The 15,278-nt window shown below is 51.9% G+C and overlaps 1 protein-coding gene across 1 annotated transcript in view; it reads right to left on the bottom strand.

The window, feature by feature from the left end:
* The window catches only part of Pard6g (par-6 family cell polarity regulator gamma), a 66,791-nt gene extending 53,205 nt beyond the window's left edge, over positions 1–13,586 (bottom strand). The window contains 1 exon segment of the mRNA NM_001100973.2: positions 13,388–13,586. Within this exon segment, the coding sequence (NP_001094443.2) occupies positions 13,388–13,459 (72 nt within the window). The 5' untranslated portion in view covers positions 13,460–13,586.
* Positions 13,587–15,278: the final 1,692 nt, after the last annotated feature.

Below are 15,278 nucleotides of genomic sequence, written 5' to 3'. Positions count from 1 at the left end.
GGCACAGGGAATGCACGGTAATCGAGAGAGGGGAGAGGGCCTGAATGTGCCAAGTGCTCTGGACCTCGAAGGGGCCTTCCGAACCCAGAGGGTTCTCGCTCTGCTCCCGGCCAGAACAGAACAGAGGCCTGACTCACACTATCCTGAACTAGAGGGTTTTTGTGACTGGAAAGAACCGCCATCTTTCTACACAAGGATAACTCTCAGACTAAACAAAATCTGCCCTGCAATTCTGGAGGCTGCTACGGTCCCAACCCCACAAGGCCTGCTCCTGCAAGGATCCACCCTGTGGGGCCGAGCTGTACCAGGTCCTGCTCTACCACCAACGGGCTTCGCCTCAGGCCTCTCTCGGAGAGACCCACCCTTGTAGGCTCTGCCTTGTACAGACAGACACCCGGCTATAGGGCCCTGCAAACAAGAACAGTCTCCTGCAGCCAGAAGCACTGGATAGGCCCACAAATGACATATACCAAAATACTTACGACAATGAAAAAAATGGAACCAGTAAATGAACAACACAACAGTCCAGATTGGCCATACCCACAGACAGGAGTGATGTTTTAAAAACGTTTAAGAATTCAGGGACTTCTTTACAGGGTCTGAGAAAAATGGAACTCAGCGCTGAATCTGCCCTGTGAGTCCGATGAGGTCAAAAATATTTGGACACAAAACAACAACGGAACAAATCCTGGCCTTAGGATCTCTGAGAGAGAAGCCCAGCACACCAGGGAAGTTGGCCTGCTGGTCCCATGTCCTTAGAATGCACCGGCTCCTGCACAGGCGTGATCTTGAACACACAGCATCCAGGCTTACGGGAACAATGTGGCTTGGAAGTGTCAAAACAAAGGAACATCATCTTTTATTCTTTATTTTTGAGAGAGAATGTCACATATCCCAGGCTGGCCTTGGATTTGCTATGTAACCAAGGATGACCTTCAATGGTTAATCCTCCTGCTTCCACCCACCAATGCTAGGACTGCAGGAATGTTCTATGCCTGGCTTAGGTGGTGCTGAGAATCAAACCCAGGTATTAGCGCACGCTATGCAACCATTCAGTCCCCTCCGCTGTACTCTCAGGACTGACAACTAGGGCTGCCAACAGCCATTCACAGTTAGCGTCTACATTTCAGTATTTGTCCATTCAAGAAAATTCCGAGCAAGGCCTGCTAGAGCCAGCCCTGGGCTGGGGTTAGCACATGGTGCTGAATGAACGACTTGCCTTCACGTGGCTGAAGGTTTGCTGACCGGCAGGAAATCTGTCAGCAGTCATATACGCAGCACCTAATTATGGTCGGAGACATGCCAGGGGAGTGATTGGGAAGCCAGGCCTTAATTTAAACTGGGTATGCGAAGCAAGCAAGTCATTAGGTAAGGAGACTGGGGGATACACGCTCCATCTATGGGACAAGCTGGAGGGCAGCGCAGGCCAGAAACACGGTGCCCTGCCCTGTGCCAGGCGCTGTAGGGAAAGGACAGGAAGGGTCCCTGGCACAAGCCGAGGCCCTCTGCATGTCTCTAATGTTCCCACTATTCATGGAGATGGGTCCTGGCTTCACAACCACCTAACTCCAGAGGAAGGAGTCAGGCAGGGTCAATGACGGCTCCACCCAGGTTACGGCCGAGACTTGCCGTGGACTGTCGGAGACATGGCCAGAGCAGGATTTGTTAAGGAGAGAGAGCCTGGATCACAGTCATCAGATATTCCAACTTGAATGGGGGTGGGTGGGGTGGGATGGATGGATAGATGGATGGATGGACAGATGGATGGACAGAAAGAAGAGGATAGATGATAAAGACATGATAGATGGGATATATATGCTATACATGCATATATAATATGATGTTGTTATATATTGTATTATCACATAATACATATAATCATATCTATTGTATAATATATTATATATCATATATTATGGAATGATAGATAGATAGATAGATAGATAGATAGATAGATAGATAATAGTTAGAGGGAGATAATAGATATACCACAGGTGATGCTCTGAAAGGCACACTGGGACACAACTTAGAATCAGGACACACGCCTGTGAGTCAGACAGGGTGGTGCTTGGTCCTTTCCTGTACCTTGTCCTCCCATTGCCATCAACGGTGATGATGGCATCACCATCACACCTGCTTTACTGCCTGGACCAGCACCACCGGGTGCATGACACTGCCCAGTGTGACTTGTGAATCAAGAACTCTCACTGGAGTAGGCCCATCTGGGAAGCCATGCACCTCTGAGGAAAGGCTTGCACCCTGGCTCACCCAGAGACTTTGCACTGGGGACCCAACGCAGGCAGGGCAGGGACAAAGGCCAGAGACAAACAAGCATGACAGAGACGAAGAAGTCACTGTCAGGCAGCCTATGTATCTTCTTCAATCCCGACAGCAAGTCTACACGCAGAGAGGTATCAGTGTCCCGTTTTCACAGATCAGGAGAGCAAGACCTAAGAGCAGTGGTTCTCAGTCTGTAGGTCTTGACCTTACAAGGATCGCCTGTCAGACGTCCTGCAGATCAGATATTTACACTATAGTTCCTAACAGTGGCAATTGGCAGTTGTGGAGTAGCAGTGAGTTGATTTTATGTGGGGGTCACCTCAACATTAACGAGTCACAGCATTAGGAAGGTCGTGAGCCGCTGAGCTAGAGGGGGCTCACTGACCTGCTCAGTAGCAAGGCTCGTAATGAAGAAGCTGGGGCCCGCTCACAAGAGCGATTGAGACAACTGTAGTAAGACGGTCAGACAAGGAAGATGAGGGGGAAAGGGAGGCCTGAAGCAAGGGACTGGCATGGGTAGGAGGGGCTGCCAGTGAGGACAGAGGCTGCTCGGTACCTGGGCAGACAGACTGACTGTAGGTAGGGTGGAGTGCGAATGTACCTGCCCATCTGTCTCCCCCTCCACAGGACTTTCCTGGACTGCAAACCCACAGCGAGAAGCCTAGTTACAGAGCAAACAGTCTGACCCGCGCTTATGAAACGTCGAGGCGTCAGGCAGTTTGCAGGTTGGGAACTGTACAAGGGAGGCCAGCTGGTCCTGGTGACTCATGACACAGGTTCAGACAACAGAGTCAAGTTGGGAAGGACGCACCATGCTCAAGACCACAGCAGTTCCCAGCCCTGTTCTCTGCACTAGCTTCACAACGCTGGGCAGTGCACACCACGTCTCTGGGTCTTAGACTTCTTGGTAAGCAGGGGTGAAGAGCTGCTCTTTATAGGGTCTTGTGAGAATCCAAAAGGAAGCTTGGTTGTGCTTCAGTGTGGGAGGAGAGCAAAATCCCCTGGAGTGGCCAGCACCTCAAGGCTCTCACCGGGTTGTCAGACAGCCTTCCTCACAAACCAAACCTGCACACTTCCGGACATTCAGGACAGACCAACTGCAGATGCTTATACTATGGGCAGCTCTGCTCCAGCTCAGCTTTCACTCCTAACTTCTGAGGGAGAGCCTGGCTTACTAGGCTTGTCCCTTCCGTTGCTATAATGGAAGTGGGAATTCTTCAGGGCCATTTTCCAAAACCGAACAATGCTCTTATGGTTTGTTTTTAAGTAACACTGTGAGAGGGAGGGAGAGATGGCTCAGTGGTTAACAGCACTGACTGCTCTTCCAGAGGTCCTGAGTTCAATTCCTGGCAACCACACGGTGGCTCACAACCATCTGTAATGGGATCCGATGCCCTCTTCTGGTGTGTCAGTGATAGTATACTCATATAGATTTTTGTAAAAAAAAGATGTTGATGGTGGTGGTGGTGGTGGTGGTGGTGGTGGTGGTGGTGGTGGTTGAGAGACCGAAGCTTGAAGCTTTAGGTGGCTGCTAGCCTCTCCTCTCAGCTGTGTGATTCAATGGGCCTCTGCTAAGTGACCTGGCTGTGTCGGGGTGTGGAGAGCCCAGTATATAGTGATACTGTTGCTGCAGACAGCCTGATGAAGCACTGCTAAAGGAAATGGGTGATACGCCAAGCCTGTACTCCTAGGCTGTGCTCCCTGCATCCGCCAGACACACAGCACACAGGGCTGAAGCACCCATGCTGTGTTAAGAGGCAGGATCAAAGGCTCAGGCTGCTGAGGGATGGGGACCTCACAGGATACAGGAGGCCATTTAGGAAGCAGCCCAGCCCGGAGCACACGTCCGTCCGTCCGTCCGGGAGACAGCAGGGAGGGAGGTGGGTGGATACTGACCTCAGCAGGCAGGTGTTGTGTGTTTCCCAGGGATGGAATCATGGGTCATGGAACTGGATGGTTCAGGGTGATGTCGCAACTCAAATTCTGGACTGAAACACCCGGGGCTTAATAGTTTTGTCATGAGCTCTCTCGATGAACCTCGGGGTCCTCATTGCCACAGAGGAGAAACAATACTCTGTAAGGTGTTGTGAGCATCCACAGAGTGTATGCCAAGTGCCCAGGATGAGGCCTGGCACAGATGTTACCCAAGGCTATGGCCACCAGACTCATTCAAGCTGATGAGTGGGGTGCCACCGTACCTAGACTGTGCTTAGGATGTGTGTCTGTGTGACGGCTTCTTCCACAGGCTGGATCACGTTCCTGGAAGTCATACCACTAAGCGATAGGTGCTAATTGGGGGCCTGGTTATGGCTACTGCCTAGGCTGGGAAAGGAACCTCTATGTCCTGTCCAGCTCCTTTTCCTCCACTGCCATTAAGGTCCAACCCCTGAGACAGTGGCAGCACAGGCAACTGCCTGCTCAGATTTAGTAGGGTCACATCCCCCCCCCCGCCCCCAGCAAATCTCTCCTTCTCCAACAAAAGGAGCATCTGGGTAGAGTTTTCAGACCAAACTGAGCATACGAGGTGACTCCATACGGGCTCCAAAATTCGGCATCGACTTCTCAGGCTCAGCCTCAGGGAGAAACTGTGTTGTCTCCTTTCTCATCTCCGTCAATCATGGCACTGACAGGCCTTGGGCGGTATTATGAGCAGGTGCGTGTCCTCTGCCCTGCAAGGGACCACCCTGCAGGCAGAGAAGTTTATTTGTCCCATAGCAACGCCCTGCTATTTCAGAACACTGAGGGAGTGAGGACGCGCTGGCTATCCGGAGGTGGGGCAGCCAGTGGCTTAGGCCCGTGAGCCGTGGAGAACAGGATACTAATATTACTTTCATTGCTAAATTCCTCTACAACAGCTGACCACCTAAAAACAATACCATACACAGCCCTCAAATTTCTCTTCCCTGATCATGCCCGAGGGTCTTTCTATGGGATCACATGTTCCTCTCCAAAAGCCATCTGAGGAGAGACTTCCTGGGCCTAGGTACCTTTACCTCACTGATTTGGTCTGAGAGGCAGAGAGAGGAGGTTTGCCAACATGGAATGATGTCGAATTTAGCTTTGACAAGCACACCAAGAGGATAAAATGAAGAAACAGAGGCATTTGCTCAACAGCCAGGACTCTGAAGAGGAACAGAGAAATCCTAATGGTGCTTTGATGTATGAGAAGACATGGGGCCTCAGGTGTGTATGGATGGGAAGATGGCCAGGGAGACCAATGCCCCCATAGTGAAGGTGGAGTGCGAGATTTTGGCTCTATAGGTTCCCAGGCCTAGCATGAGGCTTTGTTCCACACACACTACTTCCTTTTTCAAAGGGAGGTGGCCCACTTCCCCCTCACAGGAAGAATGAACACTGCGGAGATGGCTCGTGATGGCCCAAGCTGGCTGACCCTCGCTCACGCATCTCAAGTCGCCTCCTGCTGTCCACATTTCCAGGAAATATCAACATTTGGGTCTCTGAGATTCAGAAGGTCAAGAAATCCAAGTACAGAAGCAAGCATTCGGCCACGGCGAGGCCTTGCAAGAGCCTCTTCGTTCGCACGTCGGCAGCGGGTGACCAAAATGGCAAAAATAGACTTTCCTTGATTTACTCTGATTAATCCACAAGTATCTAACGAGTTGCTGTTCGGTTCCTCAGAGCTGCAGAGCTCTGGTGCTTCAAACAAAAACCTGAAAAGAAATGAAATCATGGACACAGCATGGCCATTTTATACATCTGGAGGACCCTAGCCCTAACCCAGGCCACACTGCCTGGCACTGAGCACTGGCAGGTACACACTGCCTTGGTTGGTTGGAGGGTCACTGAACAGGTCAGGGTAGCAGACAAGCTACAGACTGGATGTAGGTGGTCCACACGTGGATACAGGTTATCTGTACACAGATGTATGTGGTCCACACATGGATGCAGGAGGTCCACACACCACGATGAGATGTAAAGCAAGCTTTCTCCTCACCCAAGCCAAAATGACTGCCACAGGGAGAATCAAGGCTCCTCTCATCCCCAAGGGGTAGGCCTGGTGTACTGGGTGAATAGCTCTGCTATGGGGATGTGGGTCAGGCCGAATCTCAGAGACCCAGGTCTACCCAAATGGAAACCTGGGAATATCAACAGCAGGAGCAGCAAAGGTGTATTTTTAATGTCCCAGGTTTCTGTTTGGTTTAGCTGTTCTCCTCCTCCTGTCCCATAGAATTAGCATGAGTTTTCTCCCCACGCATAGGAGGGCTGCTCTTGGCAGAAAGATGGCTGTGAATCACGTATTTGCCGCTTTCGGAAAGTAGATATTTTCTAACATTGCGCTGCGGACGATGGTCGAAGTCGTCACTGTACGGAAAATCCTCTGGCTTCCCATCTCGGTTCGTGAGCACTTACTGGATATGCACCGTGTGCAAAACCTCACAGGTTACTGCTGAATCATGACTGAGAAATGCCAGTAACTTTCTGGGCTTGTCTTCTAGAATGTTCAACTTGATGTGCATGTGATAAGAGGGTTAAAGAACTCCAAACAAGGAAAAGACCAGAGCCCAACAGGCAGCTGTTGCATCTTCTGGAAGTTACAACCTGGGAACTGGTACAGAGAAACCCCCCCCCCCCGGAGTTGCAAAGAACAAAGGAGGGTATTTGGGGCATCCCCAGAGGACAGGCATGGCGATCGACCCTGCAGTCTGATAAGAAAGCTGGGCTGTTGACCTCTGGCTTCACATAAACGCCAGGTCGGGGACTGGTAATGCTTCAAATGATAGGATGAAGGACCGTCCCCGCCCCATACACACACCCGTGTCACCTCCTCCAAACCTGCCCTGCTGAAAATAGAGAACACGGTGTCTGCTTTCTTGTCTTTGTACCCCAACATGGGCTCCGCACTTGACACACAGTAGTTGCTGGGTAAAAAGAACAAAACCCCACGATCAAATGACTGAGTGGCAGGCAGGATCCGCATTTTATAACCAGCTACGGAATAGAGGGTTTCCCTGAGAATGTGCATCGATACAATGCAAGGAAAAGAGAACATCTTAAAATCATGGTCTCAGTTGCTTCCATGAGCTCCAGACCTAGAGACTCAGGGAGACCCAGAGTTAGAGTCTCGAATACTAACTGGGGACACCAGGATGTGGCATCTGTGACCTGGCCTGGATTCCATGACTTGACAGTCCCTAAGGAGAGCCAGGAGCCTTCCCCACTTGTCTTCATCAGGGTTTCTATTCCTTCACAAACATCATGACCAAGAAGCAACTTGAGGAGGAAAGGGTTTATTCAGCTTACACTTCCACATGGCTGTTCATCACCAAAGGAAGTCAGGACTGGAACTCAAGCAGGTCAGGAAGCAGGAGCTGATGCAGAGGCCATGGAGGGATGTTACTTACTGGCTTGCTTCCCCTGGCTTGCTCAGCTTGCTCTCTTATAGAACCCAGGACCACCAGCCCAGGGATGGCACCACCCACAAGGGCCCTCCCACCCTTGATCACTAATTGAGAAAATGCCTTACAGCTGGCTCTCATGGAGGCATTTCCTCAAGGGAGGCCCCTTCCTCTGTGATAACTCCAGCTTGTGTCAAGTTCACACACAAAACTAGCCAGCATATCACTAGTGGCCATAAGCTATTATGACACTGATTGGGTTCCAGAACCCATTAGACCCTAGACAGGGCAGAGACATTCCCAGGGGTTCAATGTCCCCTTACAGGTCATGGAAGTGGCAGGAAACCACGTTTTATAGGTTAAGATGGGGACTGATGAATTCTTTCTTGAGGCTTCAGTGTACTGGGAACCATGCCTGGCACACATTTCACACATGCACTGAGGATGTTAAGTGTTAACTGCTTTAAAATGGGTCCCTTTACACAGAGGGCAGTACCCCATCTGTGCTATGTTTTACATCCTGTGTGTCCAGTATAGCTTTAGAGCAAGAGCATGCTGGGAAGGAGTTGAGGGGCTAGAAAGGAGTCTAACACCCACACTCTGGGGCCAGGATTTATACCCAACAGGAAGTAAGGGGTCAGTATGCATGTGCATTTGCACATAGACAGCCAGCTGGGCACATCTGCCTGTGTGTTCTGCTGCTGTCACCTCATGCTCCCTTCACGTTGTCCCTAAAGGACCAGAAGACCCTTTTAAGCCAAGGCACACCTCTCCTCTGTCAATCCAGACACAGTTCACAGACTCGAGAGCTTCTGAGACCTTTAAAGATTCCGTCTCACAATGCCTTTCTCTAAACTTGGGAGAACCCCAGCCCAGTCTCTGGAATGCCCCAGGTCCCAGCCTATAGTTCCCCCACCCCCTTAGCTCCGGAGATATAGTAGCTCCTGACCACATACCCAGAAAAGGTGGCAAACCTTCTGGGGGGCAGTGACATCATCCGTGTTCCCCAAACTAACATCCCACTGCCTGGGTCCCTGTCAAGAATTTCGGCTAAAAGCAGCTTCTCCAATCAAGCCCCAGAACCTGTTGAAACACATATGCACAGAGATACGACGAAGCAGAGTCTTAACAGGGTGTAGCTGACACACAGGTGAGTCAAGCCGTGTCCAGGCAGTTCTCAACTGGCCCACAGGAGGCAAGGCTCAGCCATCCAACAGGGAGGCCTGGCCCAGCTGCCATCCCACCCCATGTCTCATGCCAGATAGAAGGGCGGGTCCCTGCAGGTCCTCGGCAGCCAACACACTCAGCCAGAGATAAGATCTCGGGGATCAGAGGAGACAGGCTGACAGAAGACACTGTGTGCCCAGCTGTCCACAGCACAGCTGTGCCAGCCCGACATGACCAGTCAGGGCATCTATCTAGGTGCTACTCACACACATGCCCTCCCAGGAGGCCCAGGTTAACGTCTGAGCTAGGCTATACGAGGGAATGGATACTAATTCCAGTCAGAACCTGGAAGACCAGTCTCACTTGCTCTCGTGGGACACACCGTAGACACGAGGCTCCCAAGAGCCAACACAAGGAGAAGGGGGAGGAGGATTAAGGATGAAACCGGGAAGCTAAAAAGAGATGGACAGACAGCACACGGCCCTGGTAGTCCCAGCTCATTGACAACTCAAGAAACAGACAAATTAAATCAGCAGAGAAAGGAGCAGGGTAGGGGATGGATACCAAACAGCATATATGAAATACCCGAAGTGGTTTCTCGGAACATTTTAAAAAAGCTATTGCATGTGTCTGATCGTGTGTGTGTGTGTGTGTGTGTGTGTGTGTGTGTGTGTGTGTATGCTGTGGTGTGCATGCCATGGAGTGTGTGGGCAGTCAGTTCTCTCCGTCCACCTTTATGTGGATTCCAGGGATCGAACTCAGGAGGCCAGGCTTGCTTGGCAACTGCCTTTACCACTGAGCCATCTCACCAGCCCAAACATTTACTAATTATGTATTTGAGGCCTTAAAAATGTGCATGTCTTTATCCCAAGTATTTTGAAACACACAAAGCCCCGTATTTGTTTAATACAACCAATAACTTTCATTTGCCGTATGTTTTTTATTCCATGTAAGCTTTCTAATAAATATTCAATACGGTTCACGGTACAGTTTAATATGGGGGGAAAACCAGGCAGAAATTCCAACAAGATATTGGTTATTTTAATTATGATCAGGACGGTAGATGTAATACTACGTAGCCATTTTTTTTAAAGTTCTGTAAAATTATTAAAGGCATGAAGAAACACTTGTCACATGTTGGCAGATTGAAAGGAGACTGCACGTCACGTCTTCGCGATCCTCGCTCTAGAAGCAGCGACGCGACGTTTGCCCGTGAGCACATGCCATCCAAAGACGTGAGGCAGCAGTTGTGAGAAGTTTATCTGGGACAGAGCTACCCTCTGCCAGCCTCAGGTTTCTTTAGGGAAGACACAAACAAGAAGGAAACCTTCAGTCTCGGACAACACAAGGTGGGCCTCGGGACGGATCCTTTAAAAATGAGTAGAAAGGGGGGGTCAGAAAGGCAGAGTGAGCCAGGTTTCATGCGGAACCGTCAGAACAGCTTTGCAGAAGGGGGGGGCAGTCTAGGAAAGGCTCTCAGGTGGGGAAAAGCACAGACTCTTGGGTAAGGGCACAGGCCAAACCAGCTGTGGATGGACAGGAACCTGGAATCATTAATTCATTTAGTTCAGGAGCTGGGACGCTGCTGAGGTGAGAGGACCTGGGGCTCCTTTCACGGTCTATAAGCAGAAGGCAGGGCTGGTCATATCAAGGAGGGGAAAGGTTTCACTGAGGACGGGATGGATGGGAAGTGTATCCGCTGAGCCACCCCCATGGCTGACAGCAGCGGCCTTCTTGGCCTTCTTGCCATCCTTCAGAGCGGCCTAGGCATCTGCCCTTCTTCCTTCGCCCAAACACTCTCCCCTACGAATGTTCAGTCTCTCGCCTCTTCTGGCTGCAGGATGGAGAGGCAAAAGTCACAGCGGAGCGAGGAGGGTGGGCGGAAACAGGAAACGGAAAGTGCACAGGGCAGAGGAGCAGATGAGCTGGAGTTAACAATTTTATTTTAGGGAATCGTAAGGGAATCTGGACCGGGCAGCAGCCACCAGGCCGAGGACCTGTGCTCTCTGCATACACACCTGGTACAGCCAGGAAGTGGTCGGTGTGGCAGATGACTAATGATGGCAGTCCTGAGAGGTCTCACGGCCGGCACTTACAGTGCTGAGACCCTGACTTGTGGCTGGATGCTGATGATAGTGGGTGTGCTGCAGTTCCCAACATGTCTTCGCCCTCACCGCTTCATCTCACCTCAGGAGGTGAGCGCCTCCTCTGAATGATAATACCCACAGATGGAGTGACTCAGACAGGGAAGCTGAACACCTTGCCTCAAATCCCCAAACAAAACCTGGGCGCACTGAGCGGCCCAGCTGCCGTTTCCTAAGCAAAACCACTACCCTCGAGTTCTACACTTGAGTTGCGTGAAGTCCTCGCTGATAGCAAGTTCTGCCTCCGGCACGGTGACAAAAACCCTTGCCCTGAAGAGATGGACTCCACAGTAACACACGTCAACTACAGAGTGAGAGGACAGCAGGAGGGTGTGTGGAAGGAAGAGCCACATGGGACATTCTGGACAAGCAGTGAGGGTGGCATGCTGTGGGTTGGGGAGTGTGTGACAGCCATCCCAGCGCTGTCTAGGTCAGTGTGGGCTGCCCCCCTCCCCGTAAGTCTCCACTCAAAATAGCATCTGAGCTTGAAGCCTCAGGGACACAGAGTGGCATTTCTCCACTGAACAGAGCTGGAGGAGGTAGCTGGGTGAACGTGCCAGGAAACAAAGGTAGGTGGCCTATTCTCCCCCAGGCCCACAGCCCAGAAATGCAGGATAAGGCCTGGCGAGGGCACTTCCTTCAGATCTGTCCCATGGCCTCGTTCTGAGTCTGGTATCGTACAGCGCTACACACAGCTACTGAGCGCCAGTACTGAGTGGTACTCAGTTCACACTCGGCAGTCAGGAAGAGTCCTGGTGATGGGTGTCGGTTTACCTTCACCGTGTTGACGCTCACAAGAGTGTTACACACCAGTGCACGCGCACCAGCGTGCACATGGTGCCCTATTGAGCTCCCTGCTATTCACACAAGAGGTTAACATCATAGGGGGCTGAGCACAGTGACCGTAGGCTTCTGTGTTCCTTCTCACGGTGAATGCACCGCCATTTCCAAACAGTATAGAGGAATGAAGGGGCTGCCCTTCATTTCAGCGCCGTTCAGGCAACCCTTCCAACTTCCCGCTGCCGTTGATGGCCCCAACTTCAGGGCTGCAAGAATTTGGGATTTGGGAGTACTCTTGGACAACAGAGGGGATGGGAAAGTCATAGGATTACCGCCTGGCAACAGGGTAGCAGGTCTCGTTATAATATGTAAGAGATTTCCCATATGTGGAGACCCTGCAATTCACCATGGGTCCGCAATCCTGTTACTGGGGGACTGCCCATCCTCAGGACTCTACAGAGACCCTGAAAAATCTTACGCCAAAGAACTCTTCTGCGGCTGGTCAGTAGTCTAGTGAAAGCATCACCTGACCCAGGCCTTAGGCCCATAAGAAGCACTGGGGGGAACTCACACATGGGGACCTGGACCATTCCGGCACCTCTCCCTTCTTCACCCAGAATACCACAAGAAACAAGGCTACTCATCTCCTAGTCTGTAAAAGGCTCCAGGGACTTCTCCCACCTGGCCCTAAGCAACAGCAGTTCCTTCTCCATCCCGGGGGGTCCACATTGTAGACCTTCCCAAGACCAAAGCTTTTGCAGCGAAGGAGCTGCCTCCGCAGAGAGGAGAAGCGCCAGATCCTATCAGCCAATTATCCAGACAGGGCTACACGCAAGTTCGGGCACGCTCTGCCTAGGCACAAGCAGCGGGAGGGGCCTGGGCGCGCCCAGGGGGTCTGAGTCTGCGCCTTGGTCGCGCCCCCGTAGCGGACTGTAGTCTGGTCTAGGGGAGGCTCGCCCAAACGGGAGTTTTACTGGTCCTTGCACCCTAAGAACCCGGGGGAATCTAAGCTGGGGGCGGGGGGACACTTGGGGAAGATGTCTAGGTAGGAAGGGTGCTCAGGGATGGGTCGAAGAAGATTGAACTTGGGCCAGGGGAACGATCAAGGGTTCTGGGTCTTGAGGTAAAGGAAGGGCGCCTGGGACTCCCGGTCTGGTACCCATCGGCAAACAGGAGGTTGGGCCAGGGCCCAGATTTGGGAGCCGACCGCCAGTCTGCTCCTTAAGGCCAAATAGGCGGCGCAGCCAGGCCCCCCTCCTGGTTCTGGCCCCCCAAAGACCCCTCCACGACCCGAATCCCAGCAGTCTCCAGTTCCAAGATCGCCCCGGAAACACAGCCCTCCCCTCCAACGTGTGGCGCGCCGGGGTCGACTCTAGTTCGTGGAACAAAAGAGCAGCTCTCGTGGAGCTGGTTCAGAGCCTACACGGACTGTCCCATGGCCCTCCGCCGCCGGGCTTTGTGTTCGCATAGGGAGTAGGGAGGATCGCTGAGGTCCCGGAGCACATCCCACCAACCCTGCGCAGAGGCATGCAGCGCCTAAGCTCCAAAGTTGTCGACTCCGGTCGCCTCCCACACCGCTCCAGTTTCCCTCCGCGGGGTGCCCCATTCATTTGCCACGGGAGCGAGTGCAGACCGCCACGGTGGGCCTCGAGCGCTTACCTTGCTCTTGACTTCCACTGCGCTGCAGTCGTAGAAGCGTAGGGTCTGAGACTTATGAAAACTCCGGTTCATGATTTCGGCCCCACTTAGCCTCGCCTTCGCTCTCGCCGCTCAGGGGCCTCAGAGAGAGTCTCCGTGGAGACGCCCCCCGCCGTCTGCCCGGGCCCGGCGCCGGGCCCGCGCTCGCTAGGGCGCCCGGCTGCACGGCGTGAGGCGGGCCGGAGCGGGGCTGGGCGCGCGCCTCGGGGACTCCAGGGGCCGCGCGCGGGAGGAGCTACGGGACGCCTCCCCCGCGCCCCGCCTCCAGAGCCCCGCCTCCAGGGCCCCGCCTCCAGGGCCCCGCCTCCAGGGCCCCGCCTCCAGGGCCCCGCCCCAGCGCCATCAGGACCCGCCCACGCCACGCCCCCACCTGGTACCCTTCCAAAAGAAGCTCTGGGCCATTTTCTGGGCTCACGGGTTTGCTTTTTCCCCAGCGGTCGGCCTAGGAAAGGGGTTCTCTAGGAAAGGGCATGCTAAGGAGAAGCAGCCCAAGTCTGATCTGATCGGGCTCCACCTTGCCTGCCTTAGTTGCCAGGCTGTATGTAGGTGGTCCGGCCCGTGAAGTAGTGAACTCTTAACACACAGGCAGGACAGAAAGCGACCGGATAGTAAACCGATGCCAAGTTGTGAAGAAATAGTTAAGGTTAAAAACTAATATTATTAGCAACAAGAACTGAAACGTTTTTAAAAAGGCAAGAGAGGAACACTTACAGGCGGGTTTGAGGAGCAGCGAGGGCTTTTCTGAGGCTGTTCATAGAAAATAGGATAGGTTTGGAGAAAGACAGGACTGACAGTTATATCATGGAAGACTTATTATCAAGAGCACTTAGAAAGAGGGGAGAGAAAACCCAGGATGGAACCTGGCTCCTCCTTAAGAGTTTGTAAAGAAGTTAGGACGAGACACACCAGCTTTCACAACTACCTGAAAATGTCTTTAAGTGTTTTTGTAATTGACTTGTTTACTTTTTTGTGTACACTGTAATATACTTTACAGAATTGTGATCATTCTGCTTTGTCACCACCTGGATTATGACGGATGCTTTCATCAGTTGTCTTTAGAAAATGTTCTTAAAAATGCTTATGTGGGTGAAGATATAACTTCTAATGGCTCTATTTTATTGGCTACGTTTGCGTTCTATACATACTCATATTATTATAAGTGCTGAATTCCAGGTTTCACTATTTTTGAGGCTTTTAAAAGATATTGACTATTAAAATGGAATTATTAGGCTATAAAACACATCTACCTCTAAAGCTTTTAAATACAGACTGCCAAATTGTATTCCTTAAATTTTAATTTTTATCCAGTTTTGCTGTGCATTTATTCTGTTACAGCCAGGGTTTAATACTGGGGCCTGTGGTCACAGCAGTTTGGAATTGTAATTCTGCCCTTAGAAGAAAGTCCAGGTTGTTCAGAGGACCCCAGACAGGCACGGGTGAGGAAAGCCAGGAAGACATGGGGATGGGGAGGATGATGGTCAGAAAGCTGCAGGGGCAAGGGCAGGCTCCTCTCTTCTCTCTTCTCTCCCAGTCCCTTCCCCACCAGAGCTCCTCCCTAGAGCCCCTCCTCTAACCTTCTCTTTCCTTCCTTCTCTCTCTCACAGGCCTTTACATACCCTCGGCCAGTCTCCAACTTGCTACATAACTGAAGCTGCCCTTCAACTTCGCATCTTCCTGTCCCCACCTCTGTAACGCCAGGACTACAGGTGAGTGTAAGTACTTCCATACTCTGTTTTATTCAGTGCTGGGTATGGGATCCCGGACTTCACGATGACTTATGGGAAGGGACGGACTCCCAACTTAGTACGGTCCTTTGTTGAGGAAAGTCACAGGTCTGCTGCTTACAGTTTCC

The sequence above is a fragment of the Rattus norvegicus genome, chromosome 18, assembly GCF_021556685.1.
Source record: "Rattus norvegicus strain SHRSP/BbbUtx chromosome 18, alternate assembly SHRSP_T2T, whole genome shotgun sequence".
NCBI classification, from domain to species: Eukaryota; Metazoa; Chordata; class Mammalia; order Rodentia; family Muridae; genus Rattus; species Rattus norvegicus.
Note: the sequence above shows the minus strand (reverse complement) of the source record. Positions and strands in the feature narration are given on the sequence as shown.